Source organism: Sinocyclocheilus anshuiensis, unplaced genomic scaffold (genome assembly GCF_001515605.1).
Source record: "Sinocyclocheilus anshuiensis isolate Anshui unplaced genomic scaffold, SAMN03320099.WGS_v1.1 scaffold55, whole genome shotgun sequence".
Lineage (NCBI taxonomy): Eukaryota > Metazoa > Chordata > Actinopteri > Cypriniformes > Cyprinidae > Sinocyclocheilus > Sinocyclocheilus anshuiensis.
In genome coordinates, this window is record NW_015549647.1 from 3,168,510 (window position 1) to 3,193,383 (window position 24,874).

The 24,874-nt window shown below is 38.9% G+C and overlaps 2 protein-coding genes across 7 annotated transcripts in view; both read right to left on the bottom strand.

The window, feature by feature from the left end:
• LOC107660086 (disintegrin and metalloproteinase domain-containing protein 23-like) overlaps nt 1-19,537 on the bottom strand; it is a 21,013-nt gene extending 1,476 nt beyond the window's left edge. Inside the window, exons 1-26 of one of the 5 annotated variants that reach the window (XR_001630967.1) lie at nt 19,206-19,537; nt 18,256-18,479; nt 17,652-17,728; nt 15,533-15,596; nt 15,367-15,449; nt 14,983-15,043; nt 14,818-14,890; nt 14,637-14,722; nt 14,446-14,511; nt 14,116-14,184; nt 13,855-14,021; nt 12,858-12,942; nt 12,627-12,714; nt 12,459-12,510; nt 12,235-12,334; nt 10,893-10,964; nt 10,695-10,781; nt 10,494-10,574; nt 9,692-9,742; nt 9,536-9,599; nt 9,245-9,350; nt 7,575-7,694; nt 7,307-7,475; nt 3,626-3,737; nt 2,254-2,344; nt 280-471 (exon numbers count right to left, since the gene is read on the bottom strand). Coding sequence is in view for 3 of the 5 variants with exons in the window: in XM_016449306.1 (XP_016304792.1) it covers nt 2,338-2,344; nt 3,256-3,346; nt 3,626-3,737; nt 7,307-7,475; nt 7,575-7,694; nt 9,245-9,350; nt 9,536-9,599; nt 9,692-9,742; nt 10,494-10,574; nt 10,695-10,781; nt 10,893-10,964; nt 12,235-12,334; nt 12,459-12,510; nt 12,627-12,714; nt 12,858-12,942; nt 13,855-14,021; nt 14,116-14,184; nt 14,446-14,511; nt 14,637-14,722; nt 14,818-14,890; nt 14,983-15,043; nt 15,367-15,449; nt 15,533-15,596; nt 17,652-17,728; nt 18,256-18,479; nt 19,206-19,284 (2,334 nt within the window). In the remaining 2 variants the exon portion in view is untranslated. Of the gene's footprint in view, nt 1-279; nt 1,442-1,484; nt 2,345-3,255; nt 3,347-3,625; nt 3,738-7,306; nt 7,476-7,574; nt 7,695-9,244; nt 9,351-9,535; nt 9,600-9,691; nt 9,743-10,493; nt 10,575-10,694; nt 10,782-10,892; nt 10,965-12,234; nt 12,335-12,458; nt 12,511-12,626; nt 12,715-12,857; nt 12,943-13,854; nt 14,022-14,115; nt 14,185-14,445; nt 14,512-14,636; nt 14,723-14,817; nt 14,891-14,982; nt 15,044-15,366; nt 15,450-15,532; nt 15,597-17,651; nt 17,729-18,255; nt 18,480-19,205 lie in introns of those variants that run through there. The other 4 variants (XR_001630968.1, XM_016449306.1, XM_016449304.1 and 1 more) reach the window with 4 other exon arrangements.
• A 677-nt stretch (nt 19,538-20,214) lies between these two features.
• The window catches only part of LOC107660085 (uncharacterized), a 7,745-nt gene continuing 3,085 nt past the window's right edge, over nt 20,215-24,874 (bottom strand). For both annotated transcript variants that reach the window (XM_016449302.1, XM_016449303.1), the window contains exons 5-6: nt 24,545-24,672; nt 20,215-23,208 (exon numbers count right to left, since the gene is read on the bottom strand). In XM_016449302.1, the coding sequence (XP_016304788.1) occupies nt 20,778-23,208; nt 24,545-24,672 (2,559 nt within the window). In that variant the 3' untranslated portion in view covers nt 20,215-20,777. The remainder of the gene's footprint in view (nt 23,209-24,544; nt 24,673-24,874) is intronic.

The following is a 24,874-nucleotide window of genomic DNA, read 5'->3' on the forward strand; positions in this document are numbered from 1 at the left end:
AAAGAGTGTACAACATCGAGGGTCAGAAAAGGACGTCACACCCACAACATGAACTACGACGATACCACCAGGAACAACAAGAAAGGCAACAAGAACTGCAACAACACCAACAACAACAGGGGTTTGACACATCCTCCCCGTAGCGTGGCTTGATGTGGGGCATCCCAGCAGTTTAACATGCACCTGTTCATAGAGAGGTTAGGTAGGAGACGCCACTATCGCAGTGTAGGGGGGTGACTGGGGTAGCATGCAGGTGCAGTGCAGCGCGTGTGTCTGTACCAGGTCTCTGTGAAGCAGGCAGTAAAGGCAGCGGTGCCGGGCGAGTCCGGGTGGGGGGTGAGGGCTCTTGCTCTGTTCTAGGTTTTCAGGGGGGCCCAGGGCCTTCCGGGAGATAAGAGGGTGTGGCAGCCAGCCATGGCACAAAGGCTGCCTACGACACAAACTCCACCCCTCTCCGCTCAAACTCTCACCCTTTCAGACAACGGAGGGGGGATTGAGAGAGAGATCACGGCGAGGAGAGCGGGTCAGAAAGTCGTCATCCCTGCCTACCCCGTCCCGCCCCAACAACCCACCCCGCTTCTCAAAGCAAGGAAAACAACAAACACCCCTCCACTCCCTTCACTTGAGGTGAGCCCAGCCTTTGTGCGATGCTCTGATAGCACTCCGCTTTAGCTCTGGCTTGGTGCCAGTCCGCATGCAAACTCTAAATGGGCTCAGTCAAGATGCTATGTGCAAACAAGCATGCTGCGGTGAGCTAAGTCCTCTTGGATGACCTCCAGATCTCATAGCTAGCTTCCAAGAACTTGCTCCTGACTGGGCCTATGCTGGCCATTAGAAAGGTTTTACATGTCCTCAGACAAACAGTTTCTAAACTACATTCAGATTTTTAACCAAATACATCTGTCAACATGTTTGATGTTACACACATTTACTGGAATCTTTAAAGCTACATTATGTAACTTTTGGCCCTTTAGCGGTTGAAGCATAAAATGTTACTTGCGGAGAAACATTGCTTTGGTGATTATGCAAATTGTGCTTTGGTTCTTATGAGCTTATTTGCAAACAGTTGTTTTAAAATAACATTTCAAAAGACTGGTAATGCTGACATTAGACATAATGATTGGTATTCATATCAGTTAAGGTAAAACAGTGGACACCTGGCTAGTAGGCTAAGTAGTAAGTGGTTTAGAGATTGGCATTGTTACCAACATAAATATTGTTTTGTGAACCTAGTCCATGCACAGCAAATGCGCAAACTAAACCTATTTTTGAAAAGCCAAGCTAGTGTTGATCTGTTTTTTAGTACGGACACTGTTACTTTAATATTTTGCTTACAAACTCTTTTCGGTACAAGGTTTGCGAATGACAAGACGAATGACAGAACTATGCAGTTTCCTGTGAAATGTGTCCGGACCGCTTTACAATAAATATACTGCACTTGCTCATTATATAAATTTGCTAACTTTGAACAAAAAAAAAGTTACATAGTGTAGCTTTAAGTAAGCATACAATGTTACTTTCTCCAACAGTTCCCACCTTACTACATAAACTGGTCATGGTATTACTGAAATGTATACGTTTTTAAGTATTAGCATGTAGTTAATCATAAAAAAGGCTACACATCAATCTTCTCTTTGATATTGTCATTAATTCATTACTGTCATTACACATCTTGCTCAGTATCCATTTTACCATTTTGCTCGCATGCATGTCAAGCGATGGGCCAGTCTGCACGAGGTTCTGCTACAGTCTACAGAGCTCTAAACCAACTGGGTTAAATGTCTAGACCTAGACTTAAACTGTAATTTGGTGGTTGAAAGATGTAGCCAGATCATTTTAGTGGGTAATTTTTCTTGATTGGTTTCCAATAGCTATGATCTAGCTACCATGAGCTAAACTACAATCTGCTGTCACCTGTAAAGAACGCATTAGCATACTTAAGAAAATGTTACATTTAAACAACTTACAATTACATATATTGTTACAGAAAAATGACAAATTACACTTATCGTCCCTTAGCATTCTATCGTAGCATGTAGTTCAGAATTTGGCACTTTAAATGATGACCTAGTTTTAGTATCTGTTGTCTGTAGCAGAAGCCCAGGCCCTTGTGCATGTGTGAATGTGAGTGTGTAGTGGTAAAATGTTGTGTGCATGTATGCAAAAGTGTGTGTGTGTGAGTGTGTATGTTTAAGTGTGAGTGAGCCTGTTCCAGGCTGGCAGGCAATAGGAAGCATGCGGTGCAGCTCTTACTTAAATCCCCATCCCGTCCCCCCCAGCACTATGGCTGCCATCAGGATGGCCCCTGCGATGGAGCCTATGATAAGGTTGGTGGCACTAGGACCTGTAGAAGGGCATGATGGGAGAGAAACATGACGTAAGCTGCAGGGGGCACCTGCACAGCATGCAGGGTTTACACATCAAATGCTGGACTTCACTTATGTTATACACTCTTTCAGTCATGTGATTACTCAGGATGGGAATCCGTAGGGTAGATAACGCTCAACTTACCCTTGATAGCATAGTGTGTGTGTGGGATGTTATTGGACATGGGTGTGGAGAATTTAGGGGCTGTAGATTTTGGCACAGGGGAGCGGCACAAGTAACTGCTGGTTTGTAAAGGAAGATCTTAAAGCACTGAGGTGTTTTGAGCTACGCTACCAATACAGGACTGACGAAAACAAATGCACAGACGCGCGCACACAGACACACAAAGAAACATTAACCCACAAACACACTCGTGGTGAAGTTTTACCCACTCATGCACACGTCGGACCTAGTTAGAGTGGAATATTTAGCTCAGCTCAGAAAGTGGGCCAGTTCTGATGGGATTTTGTGTCAGTTAAAAGACGCCACGGCATCTTATGTCAATGTCAGTTCAAGTCATCTCATGTTTTTCCACCCTCCTCGTCTTGTTCTTCATTCTTGATCCTCTTTTCTCACTTTGAATTTTTTGTTCTATGTTAATGCCCCACATGGACCAGAAAGGGAAGCACCGCAACACTCCATTAACACAGGGTGATAATAAAAATATCCATGATAATAGCAGCCAAGGGAGAAGAGAAAATAAGAGATATACCAATCAATCAGTCCAATTACACAACAAAAATGACAAGGCACCATCACATTCAACACAACGGACAAAGCCACTGGGAGAACACGTACACACAACCGCACGTACACGCGCACACACAGGGGATCACAGGATCTCCCTCTTCCTGGGGGAATGGCATTAAAGGGTTAAGAGGTGCTTACTCTATTCCCCACCCTGTGCCTCCAAAAATCACCCCCAGGGCCAGAATGGTCCCTGCCACTGCCCCTATCAGCCTGTTTGTGGCCACGCTCACTGTGCAGAGGAAATAGGGGTGATTCAACAGAGAAAATGTCACTCAAGGCCCCTTTTTTTTTTTTTTTTATTGTACACGTACTAGTATTTGTTAAAGTCTTGTGAGTGGGAAAAGTCACAATATAGAAATGGGCACCTACAAAAAGTAGTGATCTTTGGAAGTGGCTTTGCAGTGGACTGGAGTTAAGGTGTGTGTGCATCTGAGGATTAGGCTGTAAGATCTGTGTATATATATGGCAAAGTTTTTTTATGTTTAAAGAATTAAGAGAGATCACGAACCCTTGGGACCCGGGTCCTCGGTGACGGGTGGCTCTTTTGGGGGGTCATGCATGCTGCAATCAGTCCCTGCCCATGTAGCATCACAGGTGCAGGTTGCTTCATTATTGCACACCTGAAAGTTGATAAACAGTAAGAAATAACCCACAGTATCATCATTGATGATGTGTAACACAGTTAAGTTAAAGGTGCTGTAAGCCTGGGGTTAATATTTACAGATTAGCCAGTTTTTAATAGTAATAAAGAAATAAAAATGCATACAGTTTTGTGAAAAAAGTATTTCTACATTTTCATTTTACAGTTTTTACATCTGCTGAATCTTTATATTTTAAATATAATTTTATAAATACATTTGAAATTAATTGGAGATGTTTCTCTTCAAGTTTTATAAATACAGTCATGTTTAATAATATTTTATAATGTCACGCTCACAATTTTTCTTACACTATACGAAAATGGGTCTATAATATACACACGATTGTTCAAAGTTTGGTATTGGTAAGTTTTTTTAATGTTGAAAATGTATATACACTCACAGAGGCTGCATTTATTTGATCAAAATAAAGTAAAAAAAACCCAGCAATATTGTGAAATAATATTACAGTTAATAACTATATTAACTATAACTATATATTATAATAATACATTTAAAAAATATAATTTATTCCTTTATTTGGTGCTCAAGAAACATTTATTATTATCACTGTTGAGAGCAGTTGTGCTGCTTAATATATTTGTGGATACTTTTATAAAGAATTCTACAGGATGATTAGAAAGTTCAAAAGAACAGCATTTATTTGAAATCTTTTAGAAATCTTGTGTAAAAATGTAAAAGTCTTTACTGTCACTTTTGATAAATTCAACACACCCTTGCTGTATAAAAGTATTGTTTCTTTTACTCTCTCTGCTCCCTAGTTTACCTCTGATTTGCATCTACTTTTAAGTAAAAGGCTGTAGGCTAGAGCGTCTGTATGCCAAATCCGGTCTTACTGTACATAAAGAAATGCTTGCTCACCATATCCAACATTACAAAGATGCACTGTCCAAAGCTAAATCAGACTATTATTCTAAAATAACTGGAGCTAGTGAAGGGAACTATAGATCTCTTTTTTCTGTGGTGAAGAATTTTCTGTGTCCACCTGACTCTTTACCGTTAAACATGTATTCTGAAAAAAAAAGTGAAAGTGAAGTGACATATGGCCAAGTATGGTGACCCACACTCGGAATTTGTGCTCTGCATTTAACCCAATGGGGGATGCCTTGCTCAAGGGTCTCACCTCAGTCGTGGTATTGAAGGTGAAAGAGAGCGCTGTACATTCACTCCCCACACCGACAATTCCTGTCGGACCTGAGACTTGAACCTGCAACATTCGGGTTACAAGTCTGACTCTGTAACCATTAGGCCACGACTGCCTAAACTATACAACAGATTTTTGACTTTCTTTGAGTCTAAGATTGAAAAGATTCCTCAGCAATTACTTTCAAGTAATTTAGGCTATGATTCCAGTTATCCAGTCTCCTATGTGACCCTGCATTTTACTTTTACTACTTTCACTTTAACAACTGTTGCAGAGATATTGTCATATCCGGAAATCTAAACCTACCACTTGTCAGCTCAACCCATTACCTACTTGCTTAGTTAAAGCCTGTCTACTATCTTTGTCTTCATTAATTTGCCATTTATTTCTTAAATCTTGGAAAAATGTATTGCAACTTAAGTTCACGATCATCTCTCCAATAATAAATCATTTGAGCGATTTCAATCTGGCTTTCATCCCCACCATAGTACAGAGACTGCTCTTGTTAAAATTACTAATGATCTGTTATTGGCAGCTGATTCTGGTTTATTAACAATACTTGTCCTTCTCGACCTGAGTGCGGCCTTTGATACCATCTCGCATAAGATACTCCTGGACAGGTTCGTTTCTATAGGGATCACTGGCACCCCCCTGTCCTGGTTTAGGTAATATCTCACTGGTCGCATTCAGTTTGTTCAAATTAAAACATTTTCCAAGACCATTTACAGTTACCACTGGTATCCCTCAGGGTTCTGTTTTGGGCCCACTGCTATTCATCATCTATTTACTCCCTCTTGGCCATATTTTCAGGAAATATGGTATCCATTTTCACTGCTATGCCAATGACATGTCTCCCAAACCTTCTAGCTCCACCTTCCTTGACCAGATGTTTAACTGAAATTAAAGATTGGCTTTCAGCCAGCTTTCTAAAACTCAACAGTGATAAAACTGAGGTCTTACTCATTGGTACAAGATCTACTCTGACTAAATCTGATTGTTTTTCTGTGGATAATCAATTATAACGCAATTTGTCCTTCTCAGCAGGTTAGGAGTTTGTCCTTTGAAGCTGATGTTAATAATATTACGCATGCTGCATATTTCCACCTGCGTAATATTAATCATCTCCATCCCTCTCTCACAACGAATAATACGGCAATTCTTATTCATGCACTCGTTACCTCACGTATCTATTATTGTAATGCTCTCCTTACTGGCCTTCCTTCTAAACTTCTTCATGAACTCCAGTTAGTTCAGAATTTGGCAGCTCGTGTTCTTTTTAAGACTTCATCTATTGAGCACATTTCTCCAGTTCTCCAACGTCTACACTGGCTCCCAGTGAAGTATCGATTTAAAAATTTTGCTTTTCACATTTAAGGCACTTCACAACCTAGCTCCGCCATACCTTACTGACCTTCTCCACATCTAACCTCCTTCGCGCACTCTCAGATCTTCATTCTCGATTTCTCTTGTCGCCGCTTATACGCTTAAGCACCCTGGGAGCAAGAACTTTTAGTTTTGCGGCCCCTTGCCTATGGAACTCCCTCCCTCCCAATATACGTGACAGTGACAGTCTGCATATTTTTAAATCTCGTTTTAAGGCTCATCTCTTTACCCAGGTTTTTGTATGACTATGTATGCAGTTGTGCTGTTGAATTTTGTAATGCTGGCAGGATCTGTTCGTCTTTTGTTACTCATTTTTGTATTTTTTATCATTTTGCTTGCTGTAAGGTGACCTTGGGTGTTTAGAAAGGCACCATTAAATAAAATGCATTATTATTATTATTAATTTCAGTAAAAAAATGTTTTACTGACCCCAAACTTTTGAACAGTAGTGCAGCTGCCTCTATATTTTAGGAAGGAGGTCATCCTTCCAAGGGGATTGCCATGTTTGAGAGGTCTTGGCATTGAAAAGTTTGAAAACCCCATGCGATTTCAGCAGTTTTTCACTGATTTCAATACCCACTCTCAAAACTCGGCCTTCCTAAGACAACAAACCCTATGTCTTCAAACCCTAAAACACAAAATCGTCCACAGGCAGACAATGTGTCTGATTAGCTAGTTTATTGACTAGCAATGTGTGGTATCCTACAGCAGATTTAAGTAAAATTAAAATAAAAAAAATCAATCCCCTTCTTATAGATATTGGATACCCATGACAATGTGTTATTTTCAGATGTTGTGGAATAGATTGTCATTCCTCTGCATATAAACTGAATGCAGGGGATGAATTCAATCCCTGACGTTAAAATTCTGGATTAAATTTGTAAGTGGATTTGAGTGGATTTCTGGCTTTGTTGGATTGGAATTCAAACAGAATTATTTTCAAGGCTGACTGTGGTGTGAGATACATCTAAGCAGCAGAGAGTGTCAGATGGTGATCACTCACGCCGTGAGAAGAGCAGACTCGGCCACCCGGGCCAGACGGACAGGCTGTGAGGTTCAGGGAGGAGATGGGTAGACATTTCCGCTCAAGGCACATCATAGAGGGACCACACGGCGTACCATCTTCCACATACCCTAGATCAGTGTCATCATCCAACAGCACGTGTCCCCCGCTACAGAAGAAGGAGAATTAGAAAACGGTAAAAAATAAGTATTTCAGGAATTTTGTTAAAGTATAATGGGAGAACATTTGCAGAGATCCAGGAACAGACCTGCAGTCCACCAGTCGCCCCTGATGGTTAAAGGTGGTGGGAGTGACGTCACCTTTCAGGGTCCCGATCCTTGGATTTCTCCCAGTGTTAGTGCACAGCAGGTACCCACAAAAGACATCGCTGTAAATCCACAGGATTTGGATTTGGAAAGTATTAGAGATGGTTATGTGATCATGTCTAGACGGTAACCTTTGTTCTGCAAATTTCATGCGGGAATCACATACAGATTTTTACAGTATCTATTGCTAGGGCAAGCATTCACTGCTTGTTCTCATTTCCTTACACCCACAGAGATCAAGTTGTTGCTGATATTATAAGTAACTTATGCTAAACACATCATATGAGTACACTATGCCAATAAAACCAGGCTTTTAACACAAATAAATACCCATGCCATTAACTGGTAATGGTAAAGATGGGGGTTCACAAACTATAAGAGAATTGCAGGGGGTTTGTTAAAAATTTAAATAAATGAGGCTGCACAATTAATCAAAATAAGATGTAATAAAATAAGTATAGTCTGTTGGGCTGTGTATCAGAGTGAAGAGCGGCATTGTAAATGCTGCTTCTCAAACTCTATGCGATGTGCTGAGAATAATACACATTTTTGGAACGCAATGTGCACTTGGTTCACATTTTTTACACATTTGCATAATTTCCAAGATTTCTACAGATAGAGGTTTGCAGAATTTCATCAGTTTTCCCTCAAAATAAAAGCTCAATGATTTGAAAGTTAAAAGCTGGAGGGTTTGAACATTTGAAAGTGAGTAATTTAATACAAAATAAAATTAATTATTACAAAAAGTAATAATAGTAATTAATATTATTATAATAAAGAACTTGAAGGAGGTCTTAGTTGGTTTCAGCAGGAGAAATGTGAGATTAAATGTCATATCACTGTTAAAACTACAATATATGACAAAATAATTTTTTGGCCAAGTTGTGCAGCCCTATATATAAATAATTTTGAAAAAAATGAAATAATAATAAAATAAAATAAATAAAAAACTGAAAAAAGTTTAATATTTTATCTGTTTATCATTTGACCATTAAGCAACATCAGAGAACCAGGAATATCTGAAAATGTTTAACTTAAAATGTCAGGCGTTCGATCAACCCAGCAATTGTCATATCTCATTTGCACAAATAACGGACTCTATATTTCTTAACACAAAATGTACATGAAATTAAATTGAAAATGTAAAGAAAAAATACCCTGTGCATTTAATATGTAGATTGTTTTTTCTCTTTTCCATGTCTTGGCATTAATGTTTGTGTTTTACTTGTGGAAGATATTTTATTTTACTTGTTAAGCATTGATGATAGTTAAATTCCTCTATACAAAGTCTGCAAATGACATTGTGATTGAATTCAACTTATAAATTAATATTTGGTTGAGAAGCCCTATTCTAACATTACTGTAACAGAACGCCATTAACATTAACTGGTGTATCTACATAAAACTTAAAGAGACGCAAAGTTTTGAATGCTTTCCATCATTTTCGGCAGGCAGTAAAGAAGACAGTAAAGAAGCATTAAGAGCAAAGCTCATGCCTGAGAATTTTGCAGAACAAGAGCCGCCATCTAGACTTGACCTGGTTTTGTACCATATTAAAGTTTCATGGTGCCGCATATTCCTGCTCTCCAAATAATTGGGGGAACTGACTCACTGTTTGCCGCAGGGCACCCATTTGTCTCCATCTCTCCCACAATTCCCTTTTTCTGTCCCCTCTGTATTTAACTTCTCATAGCAGTGCTTCTCTGACCCTCCAGCCTCTGAGAGAAGAGAAATCGACAGAAAGCAACAGGAGAAAAGAATGAAGGGAATGAGACAGAGAAAGGAAAAGACGAAACACAAGCAAGCATGTATTGAAAGACAGAGTGGATGGATTGCAGTTATTTTAACGTGCTTTCTTTGGCAAGAACAGTTGAAGCACTCTGAAGGCATCAGCGTCACTCACTTGGACCCCAGATGTATTTGCACTGACTCTCCCGGGTCTTACATTCACCACTGTAACAGCGACCCTGGTATAGTAACAAACAAAATGTGGAGGGTTTAATCAAAACTAGTCTAAATGTTGTTCTGCCATGTATTTAAATAGATTTATATATCTGACCTGGTTGAGCTGACAAGAGTAGCCATCTTGCTTATGAAGATTAGGGGGGCACTGTAAGAATAACAAAGATATTTACAAAGTATTTTTGATTCAATGATAAAATTTTTTTAAATGTTTTAGTATTTCTGTATGATATTTATTGAGATTTACGTTAGTAACTGTTAGTTAGTTAACTGATAACTGGACTATCAAAGTTAGTTTTTCAGCTCTGCATAATTTTTAAAAGTGTTAAAACTGCAGGCGGGCTGTCATTTAGTGAATAACATGCCTTCTGTTACGGCTGTTATGGCAGATAGTGATGCTTGGGGGTGTATTGTGTGAAACACCATCATCCCTGTGATTGTCATGTAGAAATTGTAGCATCTTCTGCATAAATTAATTAGTGGCCCATTGTTAGAAAACAGCGGCAGGAAAAATGATTTAAAATGATTTAAATGATTTATTATTTACAGGTAAAAATAAGATACTGGAAATTTCATTGAATTAACTCTGAAACAAATAGATGAAAAAATGTTAATTTAATTAGTAAATGTTTGTTTTTCAAGGGAATGTCAGAGAATTTGCATATGCATCACCATTACATTTTAATGGGCTATATAGAAAACAGAAAATAAATCAAATACTACTCAAATTTTGCTTTTACTGAAATATGCTTTCACTATGTGGTTCTGAGAAAATGCTTTTCTTTCTGTTCAACCCTTTATACTGTGATGTTTTCGTATTTCTAACTTCACATATAAATTACTGACATCAAATAAAATAAAATAAAATAAAATAAAAAAATAGAAAAAAAGAGCAAGACCTGTCCCGAGTCTCCTGAACAAGTCTCTGATATGTCACAATCATTTACAGCATATCGACAGCTGTATCCCCGTGGGTAGAACTGAAAAAGGTGCAGGGACAGGGATTGAGAGAAACAACTGATCAGTGCATTATAAGACACTCAGTAGTTGAGGATGGAGGAAGTTATGATGAATAATGAGGCAAAAGCGAAGTGTCTTACCAGGCATGTGCTGTTGCAGCAGGGGCCGTCACTGCAGTGTGCTCCATTAGACAAAGAACATTTTTTACAGCAGTCTTTATAGCACTCCTGCATAAGCAGATCAAATATGTGCATACAGACGAAAAAATAGTTAGTAAAATATTATGTTTTGCTATTGTCTGTATGGAAGTATGATTTACATAAAAAAATAGTGCTTACCATTCGAGCCCCACAGTCACACTCCTCTCCCACTTCCACATAACCATTTCCACATTCTGTAGCCTCAAAGAGCTGCCAACACAAAGCACAAGTTTATCCAGCATCATGTCTGATAAATGATGACTGTAAGACAAGTACTTGATTTTTGTTTGATGACAATGACAATCCATCACAATACACGTGAGAACCAATAACATTTGATGTCACTGACTGTTTCAATTTCAGCTTTTTGTTGAAGACCCGTTTTTTTTGTGGGTTGCAGGTACATGAACAGAACAAACAGAAAGGCAAGTAGATCCAAAAATAGCTTAGTTGGAGTGTAAGATCCAAATATAGCACAACAATCTAGCATACATTAATAAAAAGAATTGCACACCAATCAGGATTTGTAAGAGAATAACATTTAGTCCAGAGGAATAACATTTAGTCCAGAGGTTACCAATCTTAAAGAAATAGTTAACCCAAAAATGAAAATTTGCTGAAAATCTACTCACCCCTCAGGCCATCCAAGATGTAGATGAGTTTGTTTATCTGAACAGATTTGGAGAAATTTAGCATTACATCATTTGCCCACCCGTGAATCCTCTGCAGTGAATGGGTGCCGTCAGAATGAGAGTCCAAACAGCTGATAAAAACATCACAATAATCCACAAGTAATCGACACGACTCCAGTCCATCAATTAACATCTTGTGAAGTGAAAATCTTTATTTTTGCAAGAAACAAATCAATCACTAAGCCATTTTAACTTTAAACCATCGTTTCAGGCCAAAATACAAGTTTATAATCCATAATAACGCTTCCTCCAGTAAAAACGTCCACCCCTGTTGTCCTCTCACATCAAAATCCACTGACATATTCGTTTGGAAATGTTTTGGACTGCTTTTGCTAGTAAACCGTGCTTGATCTGTTCATATTTGTCTCCTGATTCAGACAAGATGACTTTTTCACTGGTGAAAGCAATATTATGAATAGAGGTAACATCTTAATGATAGATTTCTTTACTACAATCATGCAACTTTTTGCTTCACAAGATGTTAATTAATCGACTGAAGTCCTATGAATTACTTGTAGATTATTGTGATGTTTTTATCAGCTGTTTGGACTCTCACTCTGACGGCACCCATTCACTGCAGAGGATCTATTGGTGAGCAAGTGATGTAATGCTACATTTCTCCAAATCTGTTACGACGAAGAAAGAAACTATCTACATCTTGGATGGCCTGAGGGTGAGTACATTTTCAGCAAATTTTCATTTTTGGATGACTGTACTTTTTAAAAATGTTGAGTAATGAAAAATGCAGGTGAGAATGTTGTGTTGTCCGCACTATTGTTCAAGCCTACCTTGCTGGGTTTGTTAAACAGACATGAAGCACCTCCTCTTAGAAGAAAGTTCCTGTAGTCAGTAATGCTGCATTTGGAAAACCTGCGTGGGTGTTGCACTCTACAGAGGGGAACAGAGAAAAATAAACCTACGCAAATCAAGAAATATGACAGGAAACTAGGAGCTAAAATGCCCAGCAAGTAGTCAGGAGAGGCTATACAATAATGTGTGTGTTTAACGATACCCAGTGTCTTCCATTATACATCCCACCCATGAATCCATGCAGCCGCACTCCTCTGAGAGAACACAAGAGTGAGTGAGAAAGTCTGTGAGTTGACTTTAAATCCTAAACTCTTACAGTAAACAAGTCAGAAATCAAGTAGTTTGGCAGCAGGAGGTGAAACAAACTTACTCCTCCTGATCACAGGATCCCACTGGATACCCAGATTCTGTGCTAAGCTCTGAGAGAGAGAGGCAGCCATTGTCCATGTGCTGCCAAACTGAAAGAGAGGAACAGAAACAGCAGTGCATGACAGCAGAGGTAAGATGACACTTCATTTGTCATTTAGAATGGCTCAAAGGTAAGGTTTTACAGTAAATTGCCCAGTCTGTCTAACCAGAATGCTGCATGTGTCAACCTTACCTCATTAACACCAATTCCTCTTCCTTTGGAACACACACCACCAATATATGCAACACCGCTCCGACCGTAATGAAACGTCACATTACTGCAAGCAGAAAAAGGTCTTTATCATTGTCGCCAGTTCCCCTTTTGCTTTTAACTGTATTACCAAACAATGGTATTCATTTTAATTCTTAGGGAACTGTGTCATTTGTGCCAGAAATGTTCAGTTTTTTTTTTTTTTTGTATTACTAACAGTATGCTTAACATTAATGTGTTATATTATTTTTAACCCTGTCACAGTAAGTTTGGAATTATTTGTAATTTGAATAGGTAAATTCTGGCAGCCTTATAAATCACACACTGTAATTAAAATATTTTCATTAATGAGCTATAATTCATAATTCTATACTTCAAAAACATGCTTTGTGTCAACTGTGTTACAGTTCAAATGTTTTGGATTAAATGTTATCAGACAAGATTTTTCCAAAACAGACACTAATCATTTGCCCACTATATATGTAAAAAAAAAAAAGTGTAAAAGAAACTGTTGTTTGAATCATACAGCAACAAAAAAAAAAAGACTGAACAGAGAGAGCTGGGACAAATTATAGTCCCACATATATATATAAATATATATATATATATAGTGACATTAAATATTTTATTTTCAGTAAAATCAAAAAAAATTGTTTTTTCAAAAATATAACTCTAAAAATGTAATGGTGATGAATAGGGATATGCAAATTGGCTGATATTCCAGTTATAAAAAATGCAATGCTATATTTTTAAATATGCATTATATATTGCATTATACACTAACCAGTGTTAAATGAAGTATTGTGACATAAGTCCAGCATTCTCTTAGCACACACATTTCCTGAGAATGACCAACACAAATTCAGAATTCTCAGTTACTCTTCTACACCAACAACTGAACCGAATTTTTTCGGTTACTGGCCAACATCCTTAACCACCAGGCTATCACACCTCATTCATTCAAGAGACTGCAACTCACGTGAAGAGGTGCACGGCATCAGCGTTGATGTTGATGTTCTGTTGTCTGTACTTTGAAAAGTCGCTTAGCATTTCCAATGGTTTCACGCTCAGCGGAATCCAGTCCCTGTCAGTCCAAATCTCCACAGCAACCAATACCACACGCGTATTCAGCTGCTCCTTAAAAATCTAAAGAGAATATCATCTGAATTTTAGATTAAGAAGATTATAAATTGGGTGACTATTAAGAAAATATTTTACAGCAATTAATATGTGAACATACAGCGTCTACAAAGTTGACCACTGATTTGGCCGAGTTCCGGGTATGCTTTTTACTCTTATGCCTTTTAAACTGCAAAAACAAGAGATGAAAAAAAAGGAAATAAGTTTCAAGGTGTATTCTGAACATTTTTGGTTCTGCAGTATGTGAAAAATAAGGGAACATTTGTTATTCAGTGCCCTCTAGTGGATAATTTCAACAATTAATTTCAACAATTGATTCAAAAACATATATATATATATATATATATATATAAAAAAAAAAGATTAAAAGAAATTTTCAGACTTGGCTAATTTATACAGGATGCTTGTAATGTGTTGTGGATAAACCCACCGTGTTGTGGTCAGCGACAATCATTATTTCCAGATACTTCATTTCTTCAAAAATGTTACGTGGCATCTTAAAAAATAATAAAATCAAAATTATACATTCAGAGAGCATAGCATTTAAGTATGAGGTAGCATTTATAGAGGTTTCCACTGAAACAGTGGAGCACATGGAAAAGGCTGAGAGTCATTTCTTACAGCTCTTTTCCTCCTTCGCTTTAGCCAAGGCATGCTAGCAAAAATACGCTTCTCCTCTTCTTTTTCCTCAATTGGGTCATCAGCAGCTGAGAGAAACAGACATAAAGGTAACCATGGAGATAAGGGGGTGTGGATATAATATCTTGCCATATATCTGTTACCATGACCTTGGCACACTTACCCCAGGCACCTGGGACAGAGGTCACATGGAGCGATGATGTTCGGCGCAAAGTATGGGGTCGTGCTTCCGTTTCCTAAAAGGTACAAACATGGTGACCTTTGTAGACGAGCTGTGCGAGTAATGAAATCAAAAAGGATAAGCTATATTGAAGTGATATTTACTCACGGTGTGAGTCTGTTTCAAAGGCTCGATGAGATAGACAAAATTACCATCATCAAACATCCCACTGGAAGAGTGAAGCACAAGAAGGGGGTTGGGAAAAGAGAGTCAGGGATGTCAATCGGAAAAAGGATACAGGAAGAAGGACAGATAAAACCGCAATGAGTCAAATCACTCGTCAAGTGACTACAACTGTGCTTTTCTAACCGAACAAACACTCTGCTCTTTCCCTTGGCTACTCTCTGTGACACACACTAACATGGTGACATTCAAATCTTTTCATGTGTACCAACTGCCATCTGGCCTCACAGTAGGTCTCCAGGTCAGAATTTCTCTCCTGCACTCTCTTTATCTCACTCACACACATACAAACAAAACAAGGTTTCTTACTGAAGCCCGTTGCAGGTGGATAAAGCTACACGGGAGTCTTCTTTTCCTCTCACGTGGCCGTGGTAGTAGCAGTGTTCCCCGCCCTAAACAAATGCACATTCATCACTGCTATGCAGTAGTTATTTTCAGGGTATTTGATATTGGTGTGCTGCTCTTTCTGTCTTACCCTGGAGAGAACTGGCTTGTCTTTGTCATAGTGGATTTCCACATAATCTGAAGAGAGCAGATCACTAAAATCAAAGTGAGAGAGAGAATTCAAAGGGGCAATCTTGCATTAATTATCCAACAACACAACAATAAATCTAGAGCCCCGGATCCCATGCACCTATGTGCTTAATAAGCATGCATTGGGAGAACACTGTCTTCTGTATCAGCTGTTCTAGCTTTGAGACCTCCACGCTGTTAGTGGAACAGAAGCTGCATCACATCTTTAGGGATTCTGCCACATAGGTTTGTTAAGGCATAGTAAATATACATAAAAATGCATTAAATGTGTATTTGAAGAGCAAATTGAATGTTGTGTGATAAATATATATATAGTATATATAACAGCATCAATAGCATAATTCACCATCAAATGTCCCAAAACATTCTTTTTTTGAAGAAAACAGAAACAGAAAAGTCTTTTAATCCCATGATCACAAACACTTCTGTTGCTGCAACTGATCCTATTTTTATAGCTGTCACAAGCTGACAATTAATCAGCCTAAATGCATTTTAGCTTGCAAAAATAGACACTTGCAAACATATAATTCATCAAATGAAAAGAAAGTGGGCAGCAATAATAATTCTTATTTATGGCTTAAATGTGTTTAAATATTTTCTAAAAGACTAAGTGAAAATGATGTGCACATTAAATATGGATAAAAATTGTACTGCCTTGCATTTTATTTTATGTACTAAAAACCCTCAGACATTTTTCAAAATATATTATTTTGTGTTCCACCGTAGAAAAATAGTCATACATGTTTGGAACGATATAAGGGGGAATAAATGATGACAGAATTTTAAATTGTCATCCTTTTTAAACTGTGACCTCTGGTATTGGATATTTCTGGTTAACGTGATGTGGAAGCCAAAACGTTTGGCAACTACTGATGACTTGTGCTCAAATAGTGTCACAATGCTTCTGAATTTTGAATGACACCAGATATAAAACTGTGCTGCAGTGCATACTCATTTTAACTGTGCAAAACTTGTATAAATAACAATTATTTTAATATGAGCTGCTGACCTGCACCCCATCTTCTGTGACTATCACAACTTTCAAAGAGCAGCTGAAGACAGACCTCTTCCACAAGCACTTAAGCACAACCAAAGCACTTACTACTAAAAAAAATACTTTAGCTTCTTGTCAGCATTTTACCTTTGCTCTTGCTTGTTTCCTAATCTAGCTTTCTACTAAACCTGATAAGAATATTGTTGGCAATATGACAAATTGTTTGTGATGTTTCTCATTTGAATTTGCTTTGGATAAAAGCATCTGCTAAATAAATAAATGTAAATTAACAGGGATATCACACTTGATACCACATAAAACAATTAGCACCTCACATCCCAGCTAACAAACTTATGTTCTAAGAAAGTTTTGCTATAATGTTCCCATTAAGTTATGAAAACAATATTCCTGTATGTTCTCTGAATGTTCAAAACATACAGGTTTTTAAATGTTTAAATTTGTATTATTTTTTATTTCTTTATTTTGGTTATGTGAATGTTAAAGAAACCATTAATTGAACGTTGCATTTTATCATTTTGCAAACATTCTGGGAAAGTTACTTTTGAATGTTCTCTTAGACGAACATCCAATTAAAATGTTTCAGAAAAACATTCCATTAGCGAGGAATAAATAATGTTACAGTGCTAACGTTTTGAGAACATTATTAAAGACCAGATAACTTTGAACAAACATTCTATTAATGTTACTGGAAGAATGTTTGTTGATAAATTTGGGAGAACCTTGCCAGAAAGTTAGTCAGCATTCACACAGTTCGGATGATATTTAAACCAAAGTGTTTTTTGCTTTTCAGCAAATACCTTGAATGTAAAGGTGCTGACAGACAATAGACAAACGGAGGAGATGACTGAATGGACTGAATTTGTGCGATAAACTCACAATGAAATTTAGCGAGATTAGAAATCCCCATGCACCATGCAAAAGGGAAAAAAATATCAATTTTCAATTTTAAAAATGTGATATTTGAACAATGCACAACTAAACAACAGAGCAATTCTTTGTTTTTGAAACCAAATCTGTCTTTTGCTACTCAGACACACACACTTACTTGTTCAGTGTAAGGTCCAAAGTGAATGTGGTGCCGAAGGCGTCCAGCTGGAAACTTGCTTGGGCCAGGTGGACATCCTGTGGTCAGGGAGATAAATAGGGGCTCATTAACACTTCACAAAACAAACATAAGTTGTTATATCAAACCTGCCAGCAAAGCTGCAAATGTTATTCAAAAAAATCTTTTTGTGAAAATTTAATTTCTGCAGACACATTAAATCATATTCTCAACAAGCAAATCTCTGTAAGTGCAGATAGATAAAACATCCGCTCTAGAGCAACATAAATCACACAGCTGTGCTGCTTTACAGCAAAAATACTGCACTGGCAAAAGTAAAGTGAAAGTGTGTGCACAATGCAATCCCACAATGTCTGTTCAGTACAGAGAGTGGGGGGAGTGAAAACTGCTTCTTTTGCGAAGTGTGTTAGATTTGTGAGGGAGGGCTGGTGAACCTTGATCAGCTCTGAGAATTTGGACATACTGCACCATTCCCAGCAGCTCCTAGCAGTTTGAAAGAAAGCAGCTTCCTGAAGACCTGAATTTGGTGGGGGCTAAAATATGCAGTGTCGGGGATCTTTACACTGCAAGACAGCCCATGTCTCACCTGTCCATCACTGGCCTGGCTCCTCGTCCGAGTGTCCAGGTCATGATACGTGCTCTCCGACTCCTCATTCAAGTAGTAGATGAGCCGGGAGGGATATGTGACCGTGACCTCGTGCTCTCCGGTTTTTCTACCCGTGGAATTGCCCGGTGCCGCTGCTGTCGCTTCTCGCGGGGTCTCAGGCACCTGCTGATCCCTGAGATCCTCATTCTGTACGAAGCTGGAAACTGCAGGAAAGGAGGAAATTGTTTACTGCTTTACAGTCTCCATCTCAGAGAGGGATCCCGTCAATTATATATGAACGTGTGCCAGCAGTTGCAGCCCTGTGATGCTGCAGAGAAGCTGCGCACAGATCTCCCTTATGCAGATCTCAGGGTATCGAACGGAGGCACTACGGCTGATAACCAAATAAAACACTGAAATCTGATCACACATTCAAGACAGTGGGTGAGAGGGTGAGATATGATACATGTAATGGCAGAAGAGACATAAGAGACACTTATTGGCAAAACATACCCATATCAAATTTTTTTTTCTCAACTTTTATCAGCTGCATATCTGGATATCTGATATCTGAATTGTAAAAGCTTTAGACGCGCATCATGTCAGCTAATAATAATCTATTGTCATGGTAATCGAATTAAGATTCAGCGCGCCTCACTAAATCCCGTACAGCACCATACTAATGGAGCTGTCAACCCATACAGAGGCCTTCAAAAGCTTTTACCCCCCTCTGCATAGATTGACACGTGCAAACAGCCGTAAACACAGTTAAGTAATGGAGGCGGCTCAATCAAAGCCTAGAGAACCTGCGTATTTAGCTGGGATTTCCTACCGCAACAAAAGGCGTTGGAAAAACACCTTGCACTAATACCAACGTAACATATAGCAAATATCGAATAAAGACGTATTATGTAAATAATAAAGTTACGCAAGATAAACATTATACTTACCCGTTGAGGTTGAGGCAATAGAAGATGGCACGGAAATAAATATGCTAGCGCGCAGACACAGATGGAATATCAGACGCATGATTCATATTTGAAGACTAAATAAAATGTCATTAGCGCATCAATTTAGAGCGAGCGTTGCAGTCCATTATTATGAGAGCGATTTTGGTGCGTATCCCGCGGGAAGAGGGGGAAATCCTTCATGCAGCATCGGAGACTGAGGGGTGGGTAGCACGGTTGGGATGCTGAGGGGTAGGGAGGACTGGGAAGAAGGCGAAGGGGTGGCAACTCGGATGGATGGAAGGCGGTGGCCAAGCAGCACATATCGTAAGGGAAGCCAATGCGATTGCGCAGTGCATCTTATGCTGCGCTGACGCGTCAACCATCCTGACTTGGTACACTCGCCAACACACTCATCCTAGCTAATAGGAAATTTACCATTTACTTCTCAATGGTTAGAATACATTAAGACAACTAGAGTGATTATACACTAGCCCACAAGCTCTGAAATAAAAGCTTTAGTCTTTTATAGGTTATTAAAGACATTAGTCAGGTAATAAAAAGTGTATCTTCGTCAAGAAAATAAGCTGATTTATTTTCAGTCACTATTTGCACACGTATTTTATATTTCTAAATCTGTATATAAGCGTATTGTTGCCTTACATACAAATGTATTTTTCTATTGCATGTTTCAACCCACACCACTACGATTTTGCATTAAGGGGTATAATCTGCTATTGTTTTTCCAGTATTAGTATATGGACCCTATACTTGACTGTATGTATTGCTCTCTGTGAAGTGTTTTATTACGTATATGAAGTGTTAACCTTGTAAAGACCTGTTATATTCAGGCTTCCACGGTCACTCAGGAGACATATTTGTTTCATTTCTTCTCCAGCCACATAGTAGAGAAAAAAGACAATGAACCAACCTCACTTCACTTTTTAAAAACAATGTTATAGCTTCTGCCACTTTCATGGAATATCGCAACCATCACCATGGCTGCTGGGCTCTTCTTAAATGCTTTGATCTCAACAACCATTAGGTAAAGAGTTAGTGCAATAATATATGCACATAAAAAGATTTACCTTTATCTCTGCAGTGGGAGCAAACATTAATCCACATTTAAACTACATAGTGTAAAAAGCCTATAAAGGCATCTGTATTGTGTGTTTGTGAGAGAGAATGAATGGCCGATTCCCAAAGAGCACATTTGCTCTTGGTGTATTGCTGACTTAAGCGTTTTTTGCATTTGTTGGTTTGCTATTTTAAAATCAATTGAATAGAGTGCCAACACCCATTGTGAAAAAACATGCTCATGATGTATTATCAAGGACAAAAATATTCATTATAAATTTAATTTACAACCATCAACCTTTGAGAAAATACCCATTATAAACTTAAAAAATATACTCATTACAAGTAAAAAAAAATTGCATTTGACAAATAAACAAACATATACAGACAAAAAAGAACTTAAACTAGAAACAGTCAGCTGAAATTCAACTGTGCAAAACTATACAGCATTTGAAGAACAGAAGACAGCTTATGCTCATGGCTGGTGTCTGATAACGTTCAGTCTGCTATATGTACAGTGGCCGTCCTCCCCCTCACTCTCTTCTGCTGACTGGCACTGAGCATTCTATTTATTTGTTTAGAAGAGGATGTAATAACCGGCTGAATTGCCAGTTTAGAGGAAGCCGATGATCTAAGTGAGGTCCTAGCAGGGCTCTTGTTTCTGGGAGATGTCCTACATTCTGCAGATATATGGGAGCTAACAGTTTGCTGGAGATTGCCTTGTGATTTTGCTTTGCGCTGTGGTTTGGGTGACTTCCTCTTGGTCCTGTAAGGGGGTACTGGTGGTCGCCTGGCTGGAGTCAAAGGTCCAGCCCTCCGTGAGCTACGTCTGATTGGTGTTTGGTCAACTGGTGTTTGTTGACGGTGTTCCTCTTGTTCCAGTCCTCCAACCTTATAGGAACTGCCTGCACAAGAGTGAGAAAGTGCTTTGGAAGAATCATCCACATGGGTAGATGGCGTGAGATGTCCGAGGAGGAAACAACTGCTACTTGAGATAGAGGAGCGGGTGAATAAGGCTCTTTGGCTGCTAGACAAAGAAGAACCAGGTTCTGAGGGGCCACCGCTATCCAGAATAGAGTCTGAGGTGGAGGTACACAGATCAACCATGCTGCTCCTACCACGGCCCTTCCGAGAACCTCCTGATGACTGCCCCTGCTCCAGGCCCTGCCTCCCCTTATTAATATCCGGACTAAGGCTACGGAATAGCTGTCGGACGTGTGAAAGAGATTTGGAATTACAGGATAAAGACATGCCTTTTGGTGGACTCTTTAAGATCCTATTGGTCAAAGGGTCGTAGAACTTAAGAGGTGTCTTTTTGTATTTGTACTTCAGGCCAACATTGCTATCACATGACTTCCGTTTCCTCCCTGCTTTTTTAATAGGGGTGGGCTTGGAGAATCCTTGACCCCCATCTGGGGAAGAAAGCACAAAGACCACAGTTTTGGGCTGTAGAGGACTCATTATCTTGCAGTAAGAAGCTGGAAGCTTCAAAGCACAGAGTCTGGTCTTCATGTCAGGGGTCCTTTCAGTGCTAGGGCATTGCTGGGGCTCTTCACTGTGTGTGGAGGGGAATGTTTCTTGTGACGATTTTCGCCGCACCACAGGGCAACTAAGAGGGATGGTCTGTGTACTGTGGCTTACCTTTACCACTTGGCAACGTGATGCAAGTCTGTAGATTTTATGCCTAGATTTCTTCAACAAAATTGCGGAAGGTTTGGGGTCTTCTTCATTGTGATCCATGAGTGGCAAGATGTCTGTAGGCTCCCACCCAGCATTATCTGCTTTCTCTTTTTTGTCCTGATTCTTTTTCTTTCTCCTTTTCTTAATGTGCTTCCCAAACCTAGCTAATGATTCACTGTCAAAATAGCAACGGAATTGGCCTTGTTGGAACTCTTTCACTATGGAGTCTATCTTCAGGTCATCTTCAAACATCACCTGTGTCAATGTTTTGCCAACAAAAGACTGTGGTATGTGGGGAAGATCGGGAAACACCTTATCAGCAGAACTCTCCTTGTTTTCCTCAGGTGTTCCCACAGTGTTTAGGGCTGTGTCCAGCTGAGTCTGGTATCCTTGGTCTTCAAGGTTTATATGCACTTCCAGTAACTCGGCTAAATTTTTTTCTTCACCCTTTGCCTTTCCCAGAGCCATCTGTATTGCATTGTCCCATTCTTCACTGCCTTTGGATTCACTCATAGACTGAGGACTCAGAATGAAGCTACCATCATCCTCCCGCTGATCGACATAACAGTATTTTTCAATAACCTCCTCTATCACATCTTGAATCTGGTCAGATAGATGACTGAATGTCTGTTCCCTATGGGGGCCTTTCCAAGGTGGCAGTGCTGAAATCCACATTGTGGACTCTTCAGCCACTGATTGAAAGGTTGCAAGCTGGTCCTTCGAGGTAATGCACTTTGCAGCTGGTGGGGCACGGAAGGCTGTAATGGAGTCGCTCCCCTCTTTATCCCTATTGGTTTTCTTGTGTGCTTTCCTGTGTTCAACATCTCCAGTCTTGGCGACTGGTGGACCCTCTGAAGCACAGGGATGTACAGAGCGGTGTGTTTGTGAGCTTTGTCTCTGAACAGGTAGTGTCAGTTGTGATGCATGTGGCTTGTCATTGGCAGAGCTGCCACTAGTCCTGTGCAAAAAACCCTGTGTGGGGGAGTACTTTTCAGAGGGAGGTGGTTCAGGCACCATTTTTCCTATTTGGGAAGTGGTATGTATGTGTGTAGATGCAGTAAGGTCAGTCATCACTGCTGGAGTTGAGGCTGCAATTTGCAGCATTTCACATGACTCTTCATCAGAGGTAGGCATCTCCTCACGTGTCCCAACAGAGACACCATCATCATCTGATCCACAGTACACCTCTGAGAGCACCTCCTTTGGGACAAGTGGGGTGTTTAACGAAGGTAGATCAGCATGGGTAGGCCTACAGAGAAAAAGAAGTGTCAAAAACAGTGACTGAAAATGCCTTTTTTTCAATTCACAAAGCTCAAAGTATGTAATATGTTATGGGTAGGGCTGGGTATAGTTCAAAACGATACTTTTTCGATACCTATTTTATGATATCCATTTGAACAAAATTACATTACCTCAAAAAAAAAAAACGTACATTACCTCATAAAACTATGTTTTTCAGTTTGTTGAGGCTTTTACAGACTCAAAGACTCATCTCCTGAGACACTGCACAAAGGAACAAAATGAAACCAACACAATATATCAGTGCAAATAAAGTTCAAATAGTTTTTTTCAGTGCATAATGAACAGTTTTAAGTCAGTATGTGAGGATCTGATGAGCATTAGCTGCTTCTAGCAATGTCTGTCTGTGTTTTCTCTTCCGCGATCGCTGTTCTGACTCAGAGGAAGCTCATTCGCTGTTCATATGTCACTCATATTACACGTTCATAACCCGCTCTGTCTCCGAGGACGAACGTGCGTTACACATCCAGAAAAACATTTAAAGGGATGAAACATGAAGCTAATAAACACGCAATTATGACTTAATTTGTATGTGATTTTCATGAGATTCTGCCTATTTTCATAAGAATAAAGTGTATTTAAATGAGAAATGCTTCATTTGACTGCATCTTAAAAAAAAAAAAAAAAAACTTTTCCTTCTCTTTCCTTAATCCCCCTGTCTAGCTTGTACTAATCTGAACAATGCTTGAAACTTTGTATTATGAGCACTTCCTGTGTTTATTTGCCTCTTTATGATGAATTGCTTGTTGTATTCCTCAATTGTAAGCCACTTTGGATAAAAGCGTCTGCTAAATGAATACATGTAATTGTAAATGTAAACTCTAAGCAGATGTAGCGATTAGCTTGATATAAAAGGCAACAAATAACATTTCTGCAACATTATATGACCAAAATCCTCATTAAATCATAATTGGAAGTTATTACAAACACTCAATGGTGGTTTAAAGTGCGTTTTGAGTAAAATCATAGTATAAATTTTATAAATTGTCTTATGTAGCATGATGCTACAGTATGAATGAATGGTCACGTAACATGCGTTTTACTTGATGCCTCGCCAATCACTGATTTAGGCACATAAAGCATGCTGTATGCTTATTGCCTTACTGATTTTGATGAGATTAACCCCTTAGGTATCAAAATTTGGTACCGAATGACAAGACATTTTTCGATACTCGATGGTATCGAGGCAATTCGGTCGGTGCCTAAAAAGTATCTAACTCGATACCCAGCCCTAGTTATAGGAACATGTCAACAAGGCTATAAGAAATCTAATGTGGGTAGAATACCGTGTATCACTGTAGTGATGAGGATGATGCTGAAGCACATCCTGGAGGAATCTCTCTAACATACTTCCAGAAGAAACATTAGCTCTAGCAGCTCGTACCACTTCTCTATGTTGGGCACTCAAGATGTGCTGCAGAATACAACAACAAATTGCTTACAAAAAAGCCGTAACTCAGAATGTCATAATATTAATAATTATAAAGAGGTCTGATTATCATAAATGAATGATATTAAAATCTTTAAGACCCCAAAATCCGTGTATCATTCGATCATTCATTTTTTGATTTAATATTGAAAGTAGAAAAATTAGAAAACGGCTCCTTTTTCCAAAA